This window comes from Metarhizium robertsii (assembly GCF_000187425.2).
Source record: "Metarhizium robertsii ARSEF 23 chromosome Unknown MAA_Scf_12, whole genome shotgun sequence".
NCBI lineage: Eukaryota > Fungi > Ascomycota > Sordariomycetes > Hypocreales > Clavicipitaceae > Metarhizium > Metarhizium robertsii.
In genome coordinates this window covers 113,689-133,949 of record NW_011942152.1, presented here as the reverse complement: position 1 = coordinate 133,949, position 20,261 = coordinate 113,689, and the positions used below count along the sequence as shown (strand labels likewise).

General features: G+C 49.4%; 6 protein-coding genes across 6 annotated transcripts; 4 read left to right on the top strand and 2 right to left on the bottom strand.

Annotated features, from left to right (window-relative positions):
* Positions 1-1,610: 1,610 nt before the first annotated feature.
* MAA_00118 (uncharacterized protein) lies at positions 1,611-3,053 on the top strand (the record flags this gene model as incomplete). The annotated part of the gene is made up of 2 exons (XM_007818116.1): positions 1,611-2,730; positions 2,842-3,053. The coding sequence occupies 2 exons, from the start codon at positions 1,611-1,613 to the stop codon at positions 3,051-3,053; spliced, it is 1,332 nt and encodes a 443-aa protein (XP_007816307.1).
* A 2,085-nt stretch (positions 3,054-5,138) lies between these two features.
* MAA_00117 (non-ribosomal peptide synthetase) lies at positions 5,139-7,288 on the bottom strand (the record flags this gene model as incomplete). The annotated part of the gene is made up of 5 exons (XM_007818115.2): positions 5,139-5,742; positions 5,793-6,247; positions 6,345-6,388; positions 6,448-6,598; positions 6,674-7,288. 5 exons carry the CDS (start codon positions 7,286-7,288, stop codon positions 5,139-5,141), a joined length of 1,869 nt encoding a protein of 622 aa, XP_007816306.2.
* Positions 7,289-7,840: 552 nt separating this feature from the next.
* On the bottom strand, positions 7,841-8,635 carry MAA_00116 (glycoside hydrolase family 16 protein; the record flags this gene model as incomplete). The annotated part of the gene is made up of 1 exon (XM_007818114.1): positions 7,841-8,635. The coding sequence occupies one exon, from the start codon at positions 8,633-8,635 to the stop codon at positions 7,841-7,843; it is 795 nt and encodes a 264-aa protein (XP_007816305.1).
* A 501-nt stretch (positions 8,636-9,136) lies between these two features.
* MAA_00115 (chitinase) lies at positions 9,137-9,676 on the top strand (the record flags this gene model as incomplete). The annotated part of the gene is made up of 1 exon (XM_007818113.1): positions 9,137-9,676. One exon carries the CDS (start codon positions 9,137-9,139, stop codon positions 9,674-9,676), a length of 540 nt encoding a protein of 179 aa, XP_007816304.1.
* Positions 9,677-10,740: 1,064 nt separating this feature from the next.
* Positions 10,741-11,943, top strand: MAA_00114 (glycoside hydrolase family 76 protein; the record flags this gene model as incomplete). Its single annotated transcript, XM_007818112.2, has 1 exon — positions 10,741-11,943. One exon carries the CDS (start codon positions 10,741-10,743, stop codon positions 11,941-11,943), a length of 1,203 nt encoding a protein of 400 aa, XP_007816303.2.
* A 6,322-nt stretch (positions 11,944-18,265) lies between these two features.
* On the top strand, positions 18,266-19,448 carry MAA_00113 (uncharacterized protein; the record flags this gene model as incomplete). The annotated part of the gene is made up of 2 exons (XM_007818111.1): positions 18,266-18,643; positions 18,867-19,448. The coding sequence occupies 2 exons, from the start codon at positions 18,266-18,268 to the stop codon at positions 19,446-19,448; spliced, it is 960 nt and encodes a 319-aa protein (XP_007816302.1).
* Positions 19,449-20,261: the final 813 nt, after the last annotated feature.

Below are 20,261 nucleotides of genomic sequence, written 5' to 3'. Positions count from 1 at the left end.
AAGATATCGTCAGCACCCAAGCAAGTCCAGTCTTGCTCTCGAGCGTCTTCAACTTCTGCCATAAGTACTTTTGCGCCTTCTGATGGTGGTCATCGTCAAACGGCCTCTGCTGGAGGCTCAAGTGAGAGGATGGAGAGGATCAGTGTCGTTGGTTTGGGTGAGCGACGCGCCCAAAGATCCGGCCATCGTTGCAAACCGCCTCTCCTACTTCAGCCTCCTATCCTCAGGCACGTACATCAAGATCCACCCGAAACAGCGAACTGATACGGAGACTGTTGGCGAGCGAAGCTCCGTGGCTGCATCATGGTGTTAAAGTAAACATCGACAAGCCACACCGATAGTGGGTGTCAAACGATACCACTTGGACAATGTTGTGTATATAAATGCACTACTATTGTGTATATAAATGGGACCTTCGTCCTCTTGACTTGAGTAGTGATTAAGGCTAATTGGCTCTCTATAATCTTTATCACTTGACAGTGGGGTCCTCTGTGATATTGTGTTCGATGGATTTTATCACCTTTGTCAGACACTCCAAAACGTACAGAGCCCAAGGTGGGTTGGCTTTCGTGCTTTGGATGGATTTATTCTGAGCAGCAGAAACCAGCATGACCCAACGCCTGTCACATGTGAGAGGGCGGGCTTGTCAATAGTTTGGAATAAACTCCTCGCCGTCTCTACGCTTTGTCAAAACCGGGGACGCTGTTAATCTTTGGTCTCCAACGCCTGTTCCACATTGGCCCGCTTCAGGGCCCGTGTTGTGTTATTCTTACTGGTATCTCGAAAAATAGTACGGGGCCCGCAGTTCTCCGCAGGCCAGGAGTGGAAACATGGTGTGATGGCTGCGCGTTGAACTCGCACCGCACCCGCCATTTTTCACCCCCCCCCGCACCCGCCATGTCCACGGAGCCGATGGCACCAAGAGTAAGCATTTTGTTGTCTGGTGCAGCAGCTACTTTTGTTCCGGCCAGAGGGCCAGAGAGACATTTTACAGATAGACGCAGCCATCTGAGTTAACAAACTATGTATAACCCACTCACTAGCCGACTTATGCGTTCTTGGCATGCTGCTCCTTCCGTAGTTTATAAAACCCCTTGATAAATATTAGGCTTGTGGCGAGAAATGCAAAACTACCGCGGGACTCCAATTCCAATTGTACGAGAAATTTGGAAGTATGTACAGCATCTAGACTGAACGGTCGTGGTGTAGGACAATCGACTGCGGCCCCTCTGCACATTTTCCTATTCTGTAATGCCCTTAATAAGCTATTGTGGTGTAGGACAATAGACTGCGGCCCCTCTGCACATCTTTCTATTCTGCAATGCCCTTAACAAATCACATGATAGATTCATACCTATTTACATCGGGGAGCAAATATGAGTGATATCGATGGGCTCTGTTGGGATCTGGGACGTGGCAACAACCCTCTTGGCACCTGCTCAGGTCCGCCACCCAGGATGGCCAATAAAAGGGATATGGTGTCTTGATTCTCGGTACGCTACCGCTGTTTCTACGCCAATATGAAATATTTACACAGCATTAATACTTATTAGGAGTCTTTGGATTTTTTTAATTGGTTGCCATACATAACCCATGCTCAGCTCCTCGAGATGAAGTCCACGATCGTCATCACCATTCTGGCCGCCTGTGTTGCTACTTGGGAATACCCCAACTGTGAACATGACAACTTTTACCGTACCTTGATCAAGAAGGCTCTTCAGGATGAAGCCAATTCCGTTTGCTTCGATTGGCTTGCCAAGACTGTGACTGTGCCTCCTTCTATTCCCGCCGAGTTCAACAACTGTGATGCCGGGGCCGCCAGCTCTGCTTGTTCGTGCATCACCTACGCGGCTATTCACACGGCCGGTTCCGCCGCCACCACTACCATCCCTTGGATGTCTGCCTCTACCAGCACCATCAACAAAAATCCTCACACCAATCCTCCCACAGTGGTGATGACCACGACGAAACAGCTTCTTCATACCGCCACCGCCAACACTGAGCGGCCTCGCACTATATCTTCTATTGTTCATGTTCCTCCTATCATGGCCATTTCGACTGGGAGACTGCAAACGTCCCAAAGCACCTGTACCACTCTAACTACCCAGAACACTCACACTACCAAGCAAAGTACTTGCACGACCTACAGCATCAAGCCACGCACCGTTACTAACACCGAAAGATGCCGCACTGCAATTTCTACTAGTCCCACGTCTCCTGTCATCACCTTCACGACCAAGGGGCCGCCCACCACCAACACCACTCAGAACACGCAGGCTCACACCACCAAGCAAAGTACTTCCACAATCTACAGCATCAAGCCACACACCGTTACCAACGCCGAAAGATCCCGCACTGCATTGTCTACTAGTCAGACGTCTCCTGTCATCACCTTCTTCACCAAGGGGCCGCGCACCACCCAACACACCCACACCGCCCAGCCTCCCAACACCACTCAGATCACGCAGGCTATTCAGGATACTCGGGATACTCAGACCATTCAGACTACTCAGGCCGCTCACAACGCGAAGACTATCAATTGTGATGCTTCCACCACATACCGCATCGAGACACACGCCACTCAACCGCACGCAACCTCGTCTTGCTTTGGGCAATCCGGCTGCCCCGTTGGCAGCATCACCATCACTCCCTACCACCCAGGCGCTGCCACTGTGCGCCGCAAGGTCTCCGCTATTTCTGTCGGTTCGAATATTGTCGCGTTACGCGGTTGTAAATTTGTATATTCCTTGCTCTGTCTTTTTCCCTACACTGCAGCAACTCAAGGTCCTTAATACTTTTCGGAATACTGCTGCCAGTATGACGACTGCTTTTGCCACCCAGGCAGCAAAACGGTTGCGTGGCCAGACAACAGAGGCACCATTATTCGACATGCCACTGTGCGCCGCAAGGTCTCTGCCCTGTCTGTCGGTTCGAATATAGGTGTTGCCACTCCCGAGCCCTCTGATTCCCTAGTCGTTGCTGCAGCCGCTAGTCAGATTATTGCCAGCCTCGGCCTTGTCGCCGCTGCGGCAGTTGGAGCTCTCCTTTTGTGAGAAGAGGATTCTAGGACGATCCAACTGCGAATAGCCAGGCGCCTTACTGTCTTTATTTCTCTCTGCATGCCTGCCACAAATTCCAAACTGTGCCTGCCGCAAATTCCAAACTATAGGTTGGATCCATAATAAATGGTAGGATAGCGGACTGCTTTAGGTGAGTTGGATTCATAATAAATAGTAGGGTAGCGGGCTGCTTTAGCAAATGGAAAGAACGCCACCTAGCTGCTCATATGGGGTCGAAGACTAGATTATTTGCGTCAGTCTTATTGTTGTTTGCCACAGTAAGCTCGTGCTGTACGCAACCGCCAGCACCAACAGAGCAAACAGCCACGTGGCTCGAAACACTCGTGTATGTGACTCTACGATGACCAAAGCCACGTCTGAAACAGATCTCAACCCGTCTACTTGAAGTCTATTGCATTGTATGTGTTCACACGCATTGTGAGTGTGTGAGTGTGTGAGTGTGTGAATGTAGGGAACAATTGGCGCCATTAGATACGGACAGAGGATTGATCGAGTCCCCTTGAACACAAGCTTATCCAAAAACCTTGGACGTGCTCAAGCACCAGTGAGGATGACACAATGTTCTAGTACGTGGTCAAAATGCCGCTGCCCGTGGCTGCAGTCATGCTTAGCGGAAAATGCCATGGTTGTAAAATGCAAGAAGTTCTGTGTTCGAATCTTAGGTGTAACTATGCAGTTATTTGTGCATTTTTCGGGACACAGGACGTATTAGACTAGTGGCTAAATATGCTACGTGAAACTACATGGCATCAGCTCAAAGGCGCTCACAGTCTACTCTGTTACCCGTCAGCGGGGTGTGTAGGTGATGCTGTTTAAGTCTAGATGTAGTTTGGCATTTGGCTATGCAACGTAACCGGTATCATGTGACTGGCTGCATCGTCGTCTGACTATTTCCTGTGAAAGTGTCAGAAATACGGTGTGGTACTGTCATAAAAGGCGTCACTGTAAAATTGAATGGGTGTGTAGGCATTATGTAACCCCTTTCCTTGTTTAAATAGATTACTCACTGATCAATTTTTGTCACTCTTCGGGTTCGCATACTTATCTTCAACGAAAGTACATTTTCTCACTATTTATGGGCCGCGTGATCTCTTTTCGCCAAGTCGAATGACCGACCATGCGGCCAGTGCGAGGTATCTGTGTCGAATTGACAATTCTGGTAATTTTCGTTGTGGTGTACTCCGCATTGGCCGTCTGGGCTTTGCTGATAGCTCAAAATTTTCAGAGTCAAGACAACAATATTGACTTTGCCTTTGCCGTTGCTCTTGTTGCTTTCCTTTTGCTGAAGTTGTTTCTACTCACCTTCACTGTCTTCAAGTCCGTCGCTCGCCACGAGTTCGAAAAGTCGACAGTTAAAGAGATCGTACGACTGAAGAAGACAGCATTGCTCGATGGCTGTCTTCTTGTGATCGTTCTGGCCACTTGTATAACGCTTGTTAGCCGTTTGGCTATATGGCAAGAAACATTCCGCAATGCGCGTGATCGGACAAACTTTATATATTGTGTCTGGTGTCTGACCATTCTGTGTCTTGATACACTCTCGCAGCTCCTGGTTCTGCTCGCCCTGATGCTCCTGATATGCCATGGAGATTCAAGATTTGTACCATACATCCGTACATTGACACTTTTGACATAACGGTGGGGACAATTTTTGGCCGAGAAATTCAGTGATGTCGTCTCCTTACGTGCGCAGCCGTCTTGGTGGGCGCACCCACAATCAGTTGGATGTACCCGCCAATATTTCGGCACCGTCGAGATGCCGGAGTTGTGGTTCGACCTCTTGCGCTTATTGACCGGTACGTTGCGCGGTAGTTGCTGGGGTTGCTCTGTGGCTGAAGGTACAATGCAGAAAACGTTGCGGAAGAGACAGCCTGGCGTCTCAACAATTGATTTTGGATATTAAATATTTACATTAAATACATCGAACTATAATGTGTCTGATACTTGCATACGTGGAATAAAGGCCACAGGTCACCGTCATCTGGCCGACGCAACACTAGAAGATGCAAATGTACCCAGCGCAGATAATCAAGCTGAAAGGCATAGCATAGCTACCTATCATCCAGAACCCTTGAGGTTCCGAAATAGCTCCGCCGGTTTTGCAAGCAAGCCTTGGACCGCGGCTCGAGGTTCCCGTTTTCGTCGCCGTGAGACAGGCGCCGTCACAATCACAGACTTCGGCAATGTCGCTGACGACGGTATATCGACCATGGACCCAATTACTCCGGGAGGGCTCCGCGTCTCATGACGTATGACCTCTCTAAGGAGTTTTCCGCGGTCAAGCTTTCCATCAGGTCCAACCGGGATTTCTGCTAACGTGTGAAACTGCTTGGGGTCAATGTAGGCCGCCGCAGGCATTTGCCCCCTTTGCTGAAGAATCTTCAGATGCTCGTCCATGCTCTTGGAGCACCTCCACTCTTCTTGATTCACGTCTTCGATATGCTGTTGAACTCTGAAAAAGTGCATCTGTAAGCCGCATGCCAACACCGCTATCTGGGTCGTCCCTGCTGTGCATGACCAGGCTGATGTTAGTCTTTGGAGCTCCACTGCAGACAGCTCATGCCTAGACCTAGCGTAGTCGGCGCTGGGCACTGGCGGAAGTAATTCAATGCTGCCGTCTTCGTGGCATATGCCACAATCTTCGGTCCGGTACATGGTCGACCTATCCATTGTCAGCGGGTGTTTTTCCAGACCTGCAATGAGTTGGAATACCCATCATCCCTAAAAGGGTTGGTAACGTAGGAATGGCGGCCGTAGCTAATGTATTGGTCAGAGACACCTCGACCGCCGACCCATATTCGGCCGGGATATCCGATTGCCCGCTTTCGCCCGTTATCGTCGAGCACGTACAGAAATAAATTGGGAATAGGGTACCCAACAGAGCCCACCCCATCACGACCGCTGAGGACGGGACACCCCGATGAGAATAGCCCGAATCCACAGCGGCGGGAACCTAAACCATTGGTTATGTGGTGAAGCGACAAGGCACATACAATAGTAGTTTCCGAGAATCCGTAGCACTTCCAAACGGCCGGAACACAGGCAGCCCATTTATCGGCTAAATAATCCGAAATGGCCTCTCCGGCTGTTGCTAGCACTTTCAACTCGGGTAGTTGCTCCGGTTCGTACCTGGATAACAATGTGGGTGTGGTGATGAGCACTTCTATCTGTGGAGGGGGTCAGCAGGTGCCTCGGTTCAACGACGCCAACATGGATTCCTCTAACTTTCTTAAAAAATGTTTCTTGCTCACTGTCACCAATTACCAGCGTTCCTCCGTTGCAAAGACATCCAAATATCTCCCAGACAGCTGCTATCTGGTTAACATAAGACAGCGACCTTGGTCAGGAACTTGATATTGGAACTTACCAATGTCAGAGGATATGCTTAGAGTTTGTCCCACCTTCGCACCAGGGTAAACACCAAGATCTCCGGACCCTAGACAGACAAGGTTGACCATATTTCTGTGCTTGATGTGAACTTCTTTTGCTGCCACAGAACCGTCCCATGGAGCGCCTGGCTATAAATTAATATCAATAGGCTGAGAGCGGGACGCACAGACTCCCATACCGCAAGTGAAAACGGTGTAGCATACGTCGTCGGGGGTAGCTAGGTTATGCATTGCAGAGTCGCGATCCAAATCTCGGGTCTTAATCTCTGAATGAACTCTCACAATTCGAATCGGACTCATGTGAGTATCGCTGGGAAATACCCGCTCCAGGACAATGTCGGACCCCAAGGAAGTACTGAGGACAATTCTCTGACCCGACCACTCGACGACTCTCCTAAGATAGTCATCCGACTGGATCTCATAATCGACGGGGACAAATTGGGCACCGCAAGAGAGTATTGCCAAAATGCCGGTAACTGATTGTAGTCCCCGTTTTGCAACCAAAGGTATCCTTTGCCCCTTTTTGATGCGCTCTATATGCAAGCGATGCGAAAGCGCCTGAACTCGTTCGGCGAGATCTCGATATGTAAGTCCCTCTCCTCCGCTGTCGCCAGAGAGGTCACATACCGCAATCCCTGAGGACCAGAGGACCCTGGCCTGGGCATAAAATGCGGATGTCAGCGTGGTGAACTGTACAGACTCTGTCTCTAAGCCGGCGCTGACGGAGAAATGGCGCCCTTTTGAGCGCGGTGAAGTTGAAGTTGAAGCCAATTCAGATACGCGCGCGCCATATCCGGGACTTCTTGGGCGTGCTTGCATCGTAATCTTGTTGCTGAGAGCCCCTTAAAAGCGAGGCAAGACTCAACTGGCTGTTGTGGCGACAGACCAGATAGGTTACTTAACACACTTTGTGAAATTTACGACGATCTCGGCCATACTTGAATGCTTCTGCTGAATATATAGTCATGTAGCAATAAATGCTCTACAATCCTGTGCACCACGATGCCTGATGCTTGAACTGCCCCGTCACACACTAATTTTGAGCATGATGAGGCTTGTTTGTTGTATATGTATGTAAATACGAATCAAATGCTGTACTGTACAGACCGGCTTTGCCACACTAGCAAACGAATCCCATCCGTAGCTCATACGCTTGTATCAGCGTTGGTGTTATCTTAGTCCCACCATGAGATGTGGACATTATAACACGTCCCATCCTACAATTGTGGGTTAATATCCAAATGAGGGTACAGTATCGTACGTACCGTGACCAACTTCGAACTCACCCACACTACGGGAAGTGTTACTGCCCTTACGCTCGATCAGGTGGCCAAGGCTGGACAGTGGGTTTCCATTTTGCCGGCGACGTGACTATGGCTGTGGCCCAAAAGCGACGCTGGAAGGAAGAACAGAATGCTCTGGTTCGACGTCCCCTCGTTTCTTGTACACATTAACCGAATTAACCAGCCAGTAGGCGTCGGTATAGTCCGTCGGGTTGTTGGCCACATAAGCATGGCACGAGAGGCCAGAAGCCGAGCACCTTGGATTCGAGCTCCACACCAGCGGACTGCCAGCCCAATCGCTACAGAACGTTATATCGAAGACAATCTGGTTGTTGCTGAAGTGAGAGTCAATGTTGCAGCCGTCGCCGCCTTGAAATTTTGCAAGAGGATCACCCCAGGTCCGAGGTTCAGGAAGACGTGACGTTACGTCCATAGGGATATCATGTCGAGGGAAGAACCAGACCGAGATGCTCTCCGATGTCCACTCCATGGCATAGACTCCACCGTTGATGTTGTTGAACCCGTCCCCGTATGTTTGACAGTCGGTTGGCTGCATACCGCACCCAGCACCGGCAATGCTGCAATCTTTACGCAGCGCTGAAAAGTAACTTCCGCTGCCAGACAGGGTCACTGAACAACCGGGAGACGTATGGAGAGTGACTATATTCGTCTCTTGGTAGTTGACGCCTTCTATAATGTCGATCTCTCCGGAGCTGGGCCAGTCAGGTCCAAACATCCAGAACGCTGGCCACACTCCGCAAGCTCCAGAGGGCATGTGGGAAATATCCGCGACTATCAGACCTCGATTGAAGGCTTTGGGAGATGTGACGCGAACGGATTTACGACCACTGAAAGGACCGTAACTGCCGCGATCCACGCCCATGAAGACAGCGCCGTTCTAATACTTCGCAAGGCCAGACTGGACGGCGGTTGCAAGGTCAACATATTGTACGTGACCATGGGTTGGATCACTGTCAGAGAACAAGTCGAAGGCGGAGAAGAAGTTGGAAGCATCGTACGTTGTGTCAAGTTGATAACCTCTGCCCTGCTCCGTTCAAGAGCTAGCCCGCAGACGACTATTCGAGCCAGAGCGTGAGAGAGCCTCAGTTTTGATGTGAGACGTGAATCTCGAAACTGAGTCCTGGCGACATGTTATATCCTGGCGGCTAAAAGTAGATAGCGATGTCTTTACATTACAGTACAGAGGGTATGAAAAGCAACAGTCCCAAACGAGCTCTAAGCCTGGTCGTCTTTTTTGGGCTGGTTCCATAGTTTCCGCATGCGCTATTCTTTTTATGGATCGTCTTTGTACTGTAGTTAATTCTGGAGTTTCAAACACATAAATTCTCCCCTTCTCGCACTGCTGGTACCGCCACACTAAGCAATGGCGAAATCACCATGGTCTACAAGGGGGTCACGGTCCGTTGCGACCGTGGCAGCCTACTCCGTGTTAGTGTCCAACACTCATGCACAGGATACCATCTTTAGTGGACATGGTTTCGCTACGTATTATTACGACATCGAAAACGTGAAAGCTTGTGGCACGGATTTCGTGAACCAGAATCAGGGCTATGTCGCATGCAGCCCTGGCACGGCGCGGTCACTGAACCAAATCGGCACTAATTATCTCGTAGCCATGAACAACACTGAGTTGCAAAAGAACCGGAAAAAGTACTGTGGCAAGAGAGTTATAGTAACAGTGAATGGCGAAAAGTCAACTCTTCCATTTTTCATCGGCGATGGTTGCGAGCGCTGTGGCGGCGGACCACTTACTGGGCCGTGGAATCCAGTCGGGGCTCCTGGGCTGGACTTCAGCTATTCAGCATTGAGTGAACTGTCAACACAAGCGTGTTCCGCGGGACATATAGAACTGAGTTGGGAGATTGCGGATGAGGCACTGTTCCAATTCAATACTGACTATTAGGGTATGCCGGAGAGGAGCCGCGCGGGAATGACATGTATTTTGTGACTACCTAGTCCACCAGTTAGTTTATAATGCACTGCATCCCCCCAAACGTTTGTCTGGGCCATTGTGTCAACATTAACACATCATATGTATGTATATATGTATTTTCCGTCCAGTGGCCTGACATTAACACATCAGCCAACCCTTGGGATTGCTGTAGGGTGTGTGGCATCTACATTACAGGAACGTGGCCGCCTTGGTTACTTGGCCCTCTCCTTGACTGCTTCGGTCATTATACACCCAACAACCCACCGGGCGCCCCCGTTATCAATAAATCGCCTGACGGTTTGGATCGGCGGCCTTGACACGGGAGGAAACCGGTCATGCTAAGAAACCGGTCATGCTAAGATTATGGGGTCGCTCGGCGACGGAATTCATGCTTTGCAGTAGTAGAAAAGTTGTATCGTAGTACCACGCTACGTAACATGAGGCAGAACTTGATATTTGGTCTTGTGGACCGGTTGTAACGCACAGAGAAGCCGGTCCCCATCCCACCCAAAACGAAGACCAGCATTAATCTGACGAGTGGTTCTAGACCCAGCTCTGTGTTACAATCTTTCCATCAAAATTAGCGGCGCGACCGCTTTCTCACTAGCCACGCGTTAACTCAACCATAGCCCGCCTGATATGATGTGTAGAACATGTCACCTCAGCGGGTGTCGCTGGTGTCATTGACAAGTAAAGGCCTTCCCTGTCAATCTCACAAGGCTTGGAGCAGGGCAACTCTACTACAACCCCGCTACTGGGCCAGAAGAAGATTTGTGATTTCTCGGCATGAAGTACTCCCAAATTGTAACCGTGTCAAATATTTCACAGCCGAATCACCTATCATTATTGTACTGTATTTAGGACCACCAATGTATGCACACATGTACCGTAACCGGCATCTTGGGAACACATGCGTAAACCTAATATGGAACCTGTTGCACGATCCACGTCTCCTGACTAAATTTTTTTAGTTCTCCTCTTTTGCATTCTACATTCTTAGAAACTCTGATACTTGGACGTACGTATCCGGAAGAATGGCTCTCCCAATGAATCATTGGATGTTGAACATCATCTTTGGGATCGTTTGTGCCTACGACATTACCCATGTAGCAGCATCCAATGCCGAAGTCTACACGGCCAACGCGGTTGAAGCGATAAAAACGTTGAACGATTGGTACAGCGTCAGCACCGGGCTATGGGAGAACGCGTGGTGGAATAGTGCGAATGCACTCACCACTATCGCTGACTTTGCATCTCTCCGCCTCGATGAAGCCAACAAGCTTAACATCGGCGGCTTTATACGAAACACATTTGCTCAAGCACAAAAGACCAATGTACTGCGCAGCAGTTTCCCTCCTGTCAGTGATGTGGTCTCAAATATTCGCAACTTGACTCTTGGGTCCGGCTGCACGCCTGAGGGCAATCGTCTCGGCAAACGCGGATTTGGCCAGTTTCTTAACGATTATTATGACGATGAAGGATGGTGGGCTCTGGGCTTGATCAGATCCTACGATGTATCCGGCGAAGAGAAATATCTTGCCGCGGCCGTCAACATATTCAAGGACATGCAGACTGGCGGGGAAACACCATGCCGCGGTGGTATTTTTTGGAGCAAGGACCGACACTATGTCAATGCCATTGCTAATGAGCTGTATCTCTCGGTCGCCGCGTCTCTTGCTCGTCGAGTTCCCGAAAACAATACATACAGGCCACTCGCCATTGCCCAGTGGAGATGGTTCGAAAAGAGCGGCCTGATTAATGCCAAGGGACTGATCAACGACGGTCTCAATGGCAACTGCATGAACAATGGGCTGCAGACTTGGAGCTACAATCAGGGTGTCGTCCTAGGTGGCCTTACCGAGCTCTTCTTGCTAACACTGGACACACAGTATTTGGAAAGGGCCACAGAAATCGCCAAAGTGGCGATCAAGGCTCTTTCTGACAAGAATGGCATCCTCACGGAGACGGACAAGTGCGAGACAGAGGTCGGACGCTGCAGGCCCACCAGCCAGCAGTTCAAGGGCGTATTCGTCCGCAACTTGGGTTATCTCTACCGTGCTACTCCTCTCCAGGAGTTCAGGGATTTTATTTTCCGTAATGCTGACTCGATCTGGACTCGTGATCGAAATGACAAGAACCAGCTCGGCGTTGCTTGGGCTGGAGACTACACCGACGCGACCGCATCCACGCAGAGCAGTGCGTTGGACGTCCTAATAGCCGCCATTGCCGTTGCATAGTCGCCCGTGTGGCATAAACCACCAAGTGGACTACCTGCCAGGGCACGTAATGCCTGCACAGAGAATGTAGCACCAATCCTTGTGCCCACAGCATTTACATGGGACATCTGCCTTATAACATTGGGACGCAGAGATATTCAGGCGCCAGAGAAAAGACCAAAGAAAATTGAGAATGAAACGAGGCCGGCCAGATTTGGAACGGGTAGCCAGATTGCCAAGCAAGAAATGGTGCACAGAACAGTCGTGGTCGTGATAGCCAGATAGTGGCCTAGACGATCGGCAGACAATGCATTGGGAATGTTCGTGGCCTCGGGTTGTTCTGGGCGATTGAGTTTGTCGAGGACAAGAATTCCAAGCAACCGTTGAATCTGTTTCTTTCGGAGAGGGCTTACGACATGACTAAGGTGACTGAAAAATGCAAAACTCTTTCTAGATAGCAAGCGAGTAATACATACTCCTAAAAGCTGAGCGGAAACAACTTGTCGTCTAGAGGAGGCTTAGGCATCATGTTTGGCGTCATTGAAGTATGTTTCACCCATTTTCGCGATGATTACGGTATTGGGTAGTTAAATATCAGATAGATGTTTGAGATCTCCATTGAGACGATTATTCGCAATTGTACCGTATGACTTCCATACTCTTGATTTCATGTAGTGACTCTTGAGTCAACGATTCTCAAATACTCAGTCAAAGAATCATGAAGTGTGATCCAGCAGATCTATTTCAGACACTTGCGGACCTTCCGGCGAAGTGGCAACAAATCACAACCCACTCATTGCCACGACGAATTCATAATTTCAGTGCCTGAACTTCTGTCCATTCCCTCTCTTTCTTTGGCAGGGTCACGGTAAGGATTCCCCTCTCAAGGCTCTTGGTGATTTTTTTTGTCGCCGTCGACTTCGTCAGTATATAGCACCGTGAGAAGTGAAATGACTCGCTTGAAGTCCCCAGTCCCACCCTCGGCATAAATCTAACAGTTGCCAAGCTCTTCGCTGCTGGGGAGCCGGCTCACGCCCTTGACACTAAGGGTATGACTCTTCGGGCACCACTCCACACTAACATCATCCACTTTCGCACCAGGAATAGTGACGTGCACAACAACCTCGCGGCTGTCAGTGAAACGTTGACAGCTGGTATGAATGACTTGGCTTCACGGCAGGCCAACTTGCCGAGCCTGTCGTAGTACTGCTGCCATTGATTTTGTTGCTTCATGTGTTCCCCTAGATGTTGGAAGCTTTTTATACCCCCCCAAAGTTCATGCTGAGAGGCCGTTCCGTAGGCATCGGATGATTTTCAACGGGGATGGGGGGGAACGAAGATACTTCGTATCCGCCAAAGTTTCCAAATGAAAAGGGCGGTAGTGGGTGAACAAGCTGGTCAAGTGGTATTTGGGGACAGGCACAGCAATCAATGTCACCGATAGGGCCGTCGGCGCCGTCAACAAAGTCCCCGAAGACTGGTCGTGGAGGCATTACCGGATCTTGTTTCTCAGGAGACATGGCGAGACCAATACACAACTTAGAATTGAGTGAAAACAAATGATTGACGAGAACTAAATTTGCAGATACGACTTTTTGGGCGACGAAGTCGGCTTAAATACTTCAACGAAGTCGTCTTCGGTCGCACAATGGGCCATGTTGCACGTGCATCACACATGAAGATATTGCGGCTTCCAAATCCTACATAAGTTCGGTGCCCTATTATCGAAATTTCCCGACCTCAAACAATCTGACGGCCGCCAAAATCTCAAACGGTGATACGGAGTGGCCCGGACGGGAAGGCAGACCTCGACGCGGAGGATCTACTGAGGGGTCTTGCCAGAATTCATGCAGGGTGATAAATCTCCGGTCAATTTTGTTCCTGGCAACCTGGCTGTACTGACTAGCTCATCACCGGTACCACGTTGTAGAGACGGAGCCAACAGCATTTACATACTGTGCTGCGGAAACCCAGACGACTAGAGCAATTCTGACAGCTCGTTCTGCGCCAACCACCCTCACGTCAATCACAAGGTCAATGGCCCGCTTTATACCTTATTCAATACGCGACCACTAACAACTGTCCTAAGCTAACCACAATCACCGCAAGAACCCGCAGAACGCATGAAACCCCGCCCGATTATTGTTACACTTGTGGCCAGAGGACCTTGTGAAGAGGATCGGTGGTGGGTTTGTTATAAAAAAGGCCATTCCATACGTAGTGTGAAGCGAGCCCCGTTGTTGATGCATACACTACTACTGTCCCGTGCTTCTGGACAATACCCGGATCCGACCTCTCTGTGTGATACGCACAAATTTTGCAACAGTTACAGTAATCACGAGGTAAATAAATATCAATATCATAGATTATTCAATCAACAAACACTCACAACGATGACGAGACCCTGTCGCTTTCGGAGCGAACGTCGGTGACCCCATCGATTAACATGTCAACACTCGCCACTTTTTCAAGCTCCGTAGTATTTTTCTACCCAAGTGCGGAAATCGTCTTTGCAAGCAGTGGTTCTCACGCCGGCCCAGATGGCGGTCCGTTTCAGAGGTCAGTGAATCGCCGTGAATGCTTCGTAATGCCTGCTTCAAAGGATTTCAGGATCTCATACGACCGCTGTTAACTGACCACTTATCCACGGACGGCTTTGTCAATGTCATGGTCTCTAATGCCCTTTGGATGCTGCGAGCAGACGAAGCACACCTGGTTTAGACGTGATCATGACGCTTCTAGGGGAACTGCAAGAGAAAGCACGCCGCGAGAGGGAGGCGCGTCAAAAGCGTGCGATAAACAGTCTAGAACATGCTCAGGCGACGGTGGAAATGGAAAAGGAGATGGAAATAAAACCCGGAGGTGGAATGTCACAGACCGAATGTCCCATCTGCCATAAGCCTTTCGTACGAGACGAGAAGATCGTAAACTTCGAGGGCCAATGCGAGTGCAATGCCAGGAGAAGCGTTGGATGCATCGGGCGTGTTGTGGACTGGTTCAAAGTGCCCTTCTACTTTGGGATACCTCAACGAACCGCAATTCTTGGCTCAGGTGAGGATGCTGTAACAAGAAAAAAGTTATTTTGCAGTAACCATTGAGTACCAGTAAGAAATTGAACATTCTTCTAATATAATTTATAGTTATAAGCAGTGCGACGCGCCGCTCTGTATAGACGGAGGCTGTTGGGGATAGTGGCATACGTTGTACCGCCAAGTAGAAAATTAACTATCTGGCGATCTGTTTGGCCAGGATCCCTGCGGCGCTAAAACGTAACACTTTCGCAGTCAAGGGGATAGTTGAGTGAGAAAAAGCTACTGTTGGGAGACCTTGTTACATCCAGTACGCCTGGAGCGGCAATATACACGGTAATGATCAGATGAGATATGCAGAACAGGCGAGGGACATTCTTATGCCTGTCGGTCAAACCGTTGCCCTGAAGGAGCATAACCAGTTTGTATAGTGGAACAGAGGCAGAATTCACCACGGCGTCGAGTACCTCGTGTTAAATCGTCCCTGTTAAACGAGAGGCGATAGTCCAACATGTCTCTACTTTCCGAGGCTTGCCTCTACCGGACACTTAGATGACATGCCAGGGAAAACGTATGGCGAAAACCTTCGGTACGCGCCGTTTCGTAGCCGGGGGAAAAAGTCCGTTCTTTCAAACTAATATTTCCAATTGCAGGCCGAGCATGGGACCGATGTTACTTTTGTCAAGTAACATCTGGAAGAGCCAAAAGTCAAACGTGGCGCTTGTGTTGGTAAGTCATCGGGTTTTCGAACGGTGAACAATGGAGCGTTGCATGGATAGAATCGTTGGCCATCTAACTCAGTGTAAGCGGGCTGGAAATGCATCAGTGGCTGACTGGTATTCTCTGCCAGGTGAGAGTTCGAATAGGCAAAATGAAAGTGGCTCTGCTATCGTTGACCTGCAGGTCGCGAGGTAGGTCGTCTGAACGATGTAACAAGGAAACCCGTATAGACATGGTCTAGGAATATGTCAGGGCTCAGGACGAGGTGGGAGGCTGGGAGGCTGGGAGGCGGAGCAATTGAAGAATCGCCAAGCGGCGAGGACGAACGGCCAGCTCGATTATGCAGGAGGTGTCAAGTAAATTACGCTGCAGAATAAGAACAGTGTATGCAACCTGTCATCATGATTGCTACACGTATTCCTCCAACTTTGGCGACAGCCACAAATAAATCATCGGTGTGATTTTGCCAGGGGATAGGTTCAAACGAAAAGTCTTTGCGTCCCAAATCTCAACTTAGCACTTCACCAAGATGTCAAGTGCTGTACTTATAAGTAGTTTTCTGGCAGTGAAGAATCGAGCTTCGCGAACAAGACCGACCCGTTTCGGACGGCGAGCGTGCTTGAAAGACTTTGACAAGATCCTAGAATGAAAACAAATTCAACGTCCCAGCACCGCCTTGTGCTGGAAGATACCGCTGCGTGTTGAGCGCTATCGCTAATCGACTGGGCGATGGCCGAAAGACACTTTGGCAGCTGAGTGCTCTTCGGCAGGCAACGTGGGCTGGTGTGCGCCAGCAAAACATCTCGCTCGCCTCGGTGTCCATCACATTTGAAGACTATCCCAGATTTCGCCGGGTTGCCTGGGTCGCCGAGACATGGTTTCGTACGTTTTGCATATTCCATTGTGTGCCACGGTCGTATATGCTGTGCCTGTTGGGGGGGGCCCAACAAGGCCTCGACCAACTCATGACGCGGTTAACTCAGAACAAAGACTCCGCAAATTGTTATAAGCTTCTAACTTGAAAAGGATCAGAGGCCGAGAGCATCCTGCAGCGCGTTATGTAACATGACTTATCATTTAACTGGTGTGGTAGAGCAGCGTTTGACAAAAATGCTCAGCCAGGAGGGCTCTCGGTCGTAAATTCTGTCGTAAAGTCTCCATAAACAAGGCGTTACGGGACGGCTGATAAAAGCGGTTGTGCAGACTGAATGTCTGGTGCGTAGATTCGTCGACCTGTATTTATGTTCTTTGGGGTTGGTGTCATATTGTATTCATTCATTTGTTACGCCCGGTGGAACAATCCAAAAAGGGCAACTATAAACCTATGGTACGTGTACTGTTACGCAGTGTGGCTAACAATCAATCAAGTTCAATTTCGGCGCTCAAACTCGGTTGCTTGAACCTACCTCTGGCTCGATTGACAACTCGTCAAGTACTTGATATACTACCCTCTACTCAGCCAGTCAAAACGCCAGTCAACACTTCGGAGTTCATAAAAGTTGACGATGCGCTCGCCATGCCGTATCTCATGTCGGTGGCTCAGGAGACGCTTAGACTGCATCCCGCAGTAGGTTCCATGCTACCAAGGCAGACGCCGAAGGGGGGATGTGGTTGGCCGGTCGCTATTTCCCAGAAGGGGTACGTTCACGGCCTTGTGACACGCGGTCATGGTAACAGGAAACTAACGCTGGCGGTAGACCGTGGTCGGTGTAAATGCTTTGGCTGTGCATTATAACGAAGCAATACACGGTCCTGACTCGACGGAATTCCGTCCGGAGAGATGGATGAGCCGAGACAAAAGCCCTCCGGCTCCTCTTTCGGTGGGTCTTTGTTAATAGCAGGAAATTGCGGCATAATTGCGAAGCTAACAGACCTCTCTTAGTTCGGTGCTGGTGCACGGCGGTGCATAGGAGAACACCTGGCACTGATCATGATTGGCAAAGGCATTGCCGAGATTGTTCGAAATTTCGATCTCGAGCTCGATGCGTCCCAGAAAGAATGCAAAGTAGAGAGCGCATGGTTTGTGTGGTTGAACTATTCATGTCGCGTTCGAGCGAGAGATAAGTGGTTTTGCGCGAGGACCGGCGTTACCACAGCCACTGATAAGGATGCTATCGAGTCATGAGGTAAGGGACCATCGACAGCCTCTGTGTTGCTAAGGCTCAGCGTGTTAAATACTGAGTCAACTTGGATTATACTGTCGGATAGACTGTAGCACGGTGCAATAAGGTGGATACATTCGCGTTTGGGTGCATGTCGAACTTCACTCAAGAACGATAACGAGGCCGAAATTAAGCAACCGCATAACTTTGGTATGCAAAAGGCATAATACAATACAAGGCTTTATTAGTGTCGTGGTTTAAGTATATAAGATAGATAAGGAGATCCACTTGCAGACCAGGAATAGATTAGTGGCGGTGTGGGCATGTACCTTCAAGTCCCGCTTGGAAGACGGGACTTCAAGGTACAGGCACACCCGCGCACGGATGAGTAATCACCAGACGGTGATACACCCAATGCTATGGCTGCCCAACGTCAGGATTACCGGTTCCATCCTCTCGATGATGCTGAACGTGTGCCCCAACGAAGAAAACATGCCTCATTCACGAATTTCGGAACTTTTCGCAATTCATCCGATAGCAGACGTTATATTTTCGTACCTGACGGTCACCGATGTGTACAAACTCCATGCAGTATGCCGGTCGTTGCAAGGTGTTGTGCATTGTCTCCAAGATACACGGCTCAATATTAGTGCTGCACTTAGTGACTTTGTTAAGAGCTGTGATTCCTTCCGCTGGAACTTGGGCAAGACCAATAGCCTCATTGTCGGTGGGTTTGTCCTCGATTTCCTTGCCTTGCGTCAGCAAGTCATACCCTTCCTAGACATCGTTGTTGAGGAGGGAGCGCCTGCACTCGGCCTCATACAATATTTGTGCGATGAGGAGACTTATGAGATGGCGGGAACTCAAGAAGTAAGCGTTGTACCAAATGAATCTGACTCCTGCTTACGCGTCTTGCAAGCCCGGAAAAGCAGTTATACTCACCCGTTCAGAGTCGAAGACAAAAATTCGCGTAACCAAAACTGACACGATACCAATACACGCTCTTTTGCAATCTTCCTACACGACCGCTGATCTTAATTTTATGTCATGGAATAAAGTCTACTCGAATTTTCCTCTAGCAACTGTAATTCAGCACAAATTCTGGCCATTACGAAAGCTGAACGATGACTTCGGTGTGAAGCTAGCTGAGCTTGCTCAACAAGGCTGGACTACACGCGATCTAGTATGGGCGGACTGGGCCATTCCTCCTGGGCTAGGTGTTCGAAGAGTCGGCGACAATATCAGTCCCCGAAGAGTTGGCGACGAAATGAGTCTTGTAATGCCCCTGCGGCCAGCTCTTGCACACAATGGACTAAAGCCCGATCATGTTTTAGAGCTTTCTGAATTTAGTGTAGATAGCCCTGCCCGGCCCGGGGGTTTTGGAACTCGCCATCGCGAACTTTCTGTTACAGTGAAGGAGCTTCAGTCGCCTAGTCTTCGTTACCGATATACGACAGGGCAAGGGAGTCAGTGGCGTACGTTTGTCAGTGAAAGGCTGAAGCGTTGGACCGAGATTGAGGCATGCAAAATGGATCCTGACAGTCGCCCTCCACATTGGCTCCCTCCACCTCCCGATTTTGAGGTACCGCCAACGTGGGACTTCGCAGACGATCAAATGCCACTTTGGTATAAAACTTACTGGTTGGAGAATAGTCAAAGACGGCTAGCTTCCTGAGCATTACGTATTATGAAAGATTTCTAATATGGTTTAAAACCAACCTGCAGAAGGACTTGACTTTCATTCTATAACTTCAGGGAGCCTTAAATGCAGGTTTTAGCACTGTTGGTATGGCAAACTCCTCGAGTCGAAAGACAAAATAAAAACTTTTCTTTTGTGCGTTGTACTATAAGTTGGGTGTTTTGCTCTAATAAATGCCAAGGGAACGGCAGGTAGAGCTTGTTCGCCGCACTCGCAAGTGATCCCATTCGTCCACAGGGGCTGTACTAGCATGACTTTCGTTGGCAGAAAGATACTTAGGAGTACATGATGCGTTTAACGCTAATGTATTTTGGGACTAACAGTGGGTCTCACTATTTATGTTCTGTACCGAAACTGCGACACTAATTAAGCCTTCTACCAGGGACCATACTGTGCTGCTTTACGACGAACGACCATGGAAAGAACGCAACGCGCTAGCCCAGCTGAGAACAGGCATGTCCGCGTTAAAGAATTATTTGTATCAAATCAAGCAATCGGCGTCAGATCAGTGTGATTGTGGCGCAGAGAGGGAAACGGTGGCACACTTCTTGTTTAGATGCAACAAATGGACGATGCACAGAAAAGAAATGCTCCAATCTACGGAGACACATCGAGGCAACACTTCATTCTATCTAGGAGGCAAGTCACCAATGGATGGAGCGAAGTGGAAACCAAATATGGCGGCCGTGCGGGCAACAATCCGTTTTGTCAAGGCCACGGGCCGCCTTGACAACTAACAACTGCATCCCCATCCCCCAAAACCAAATTTCTCACCTCCCATCTAACACC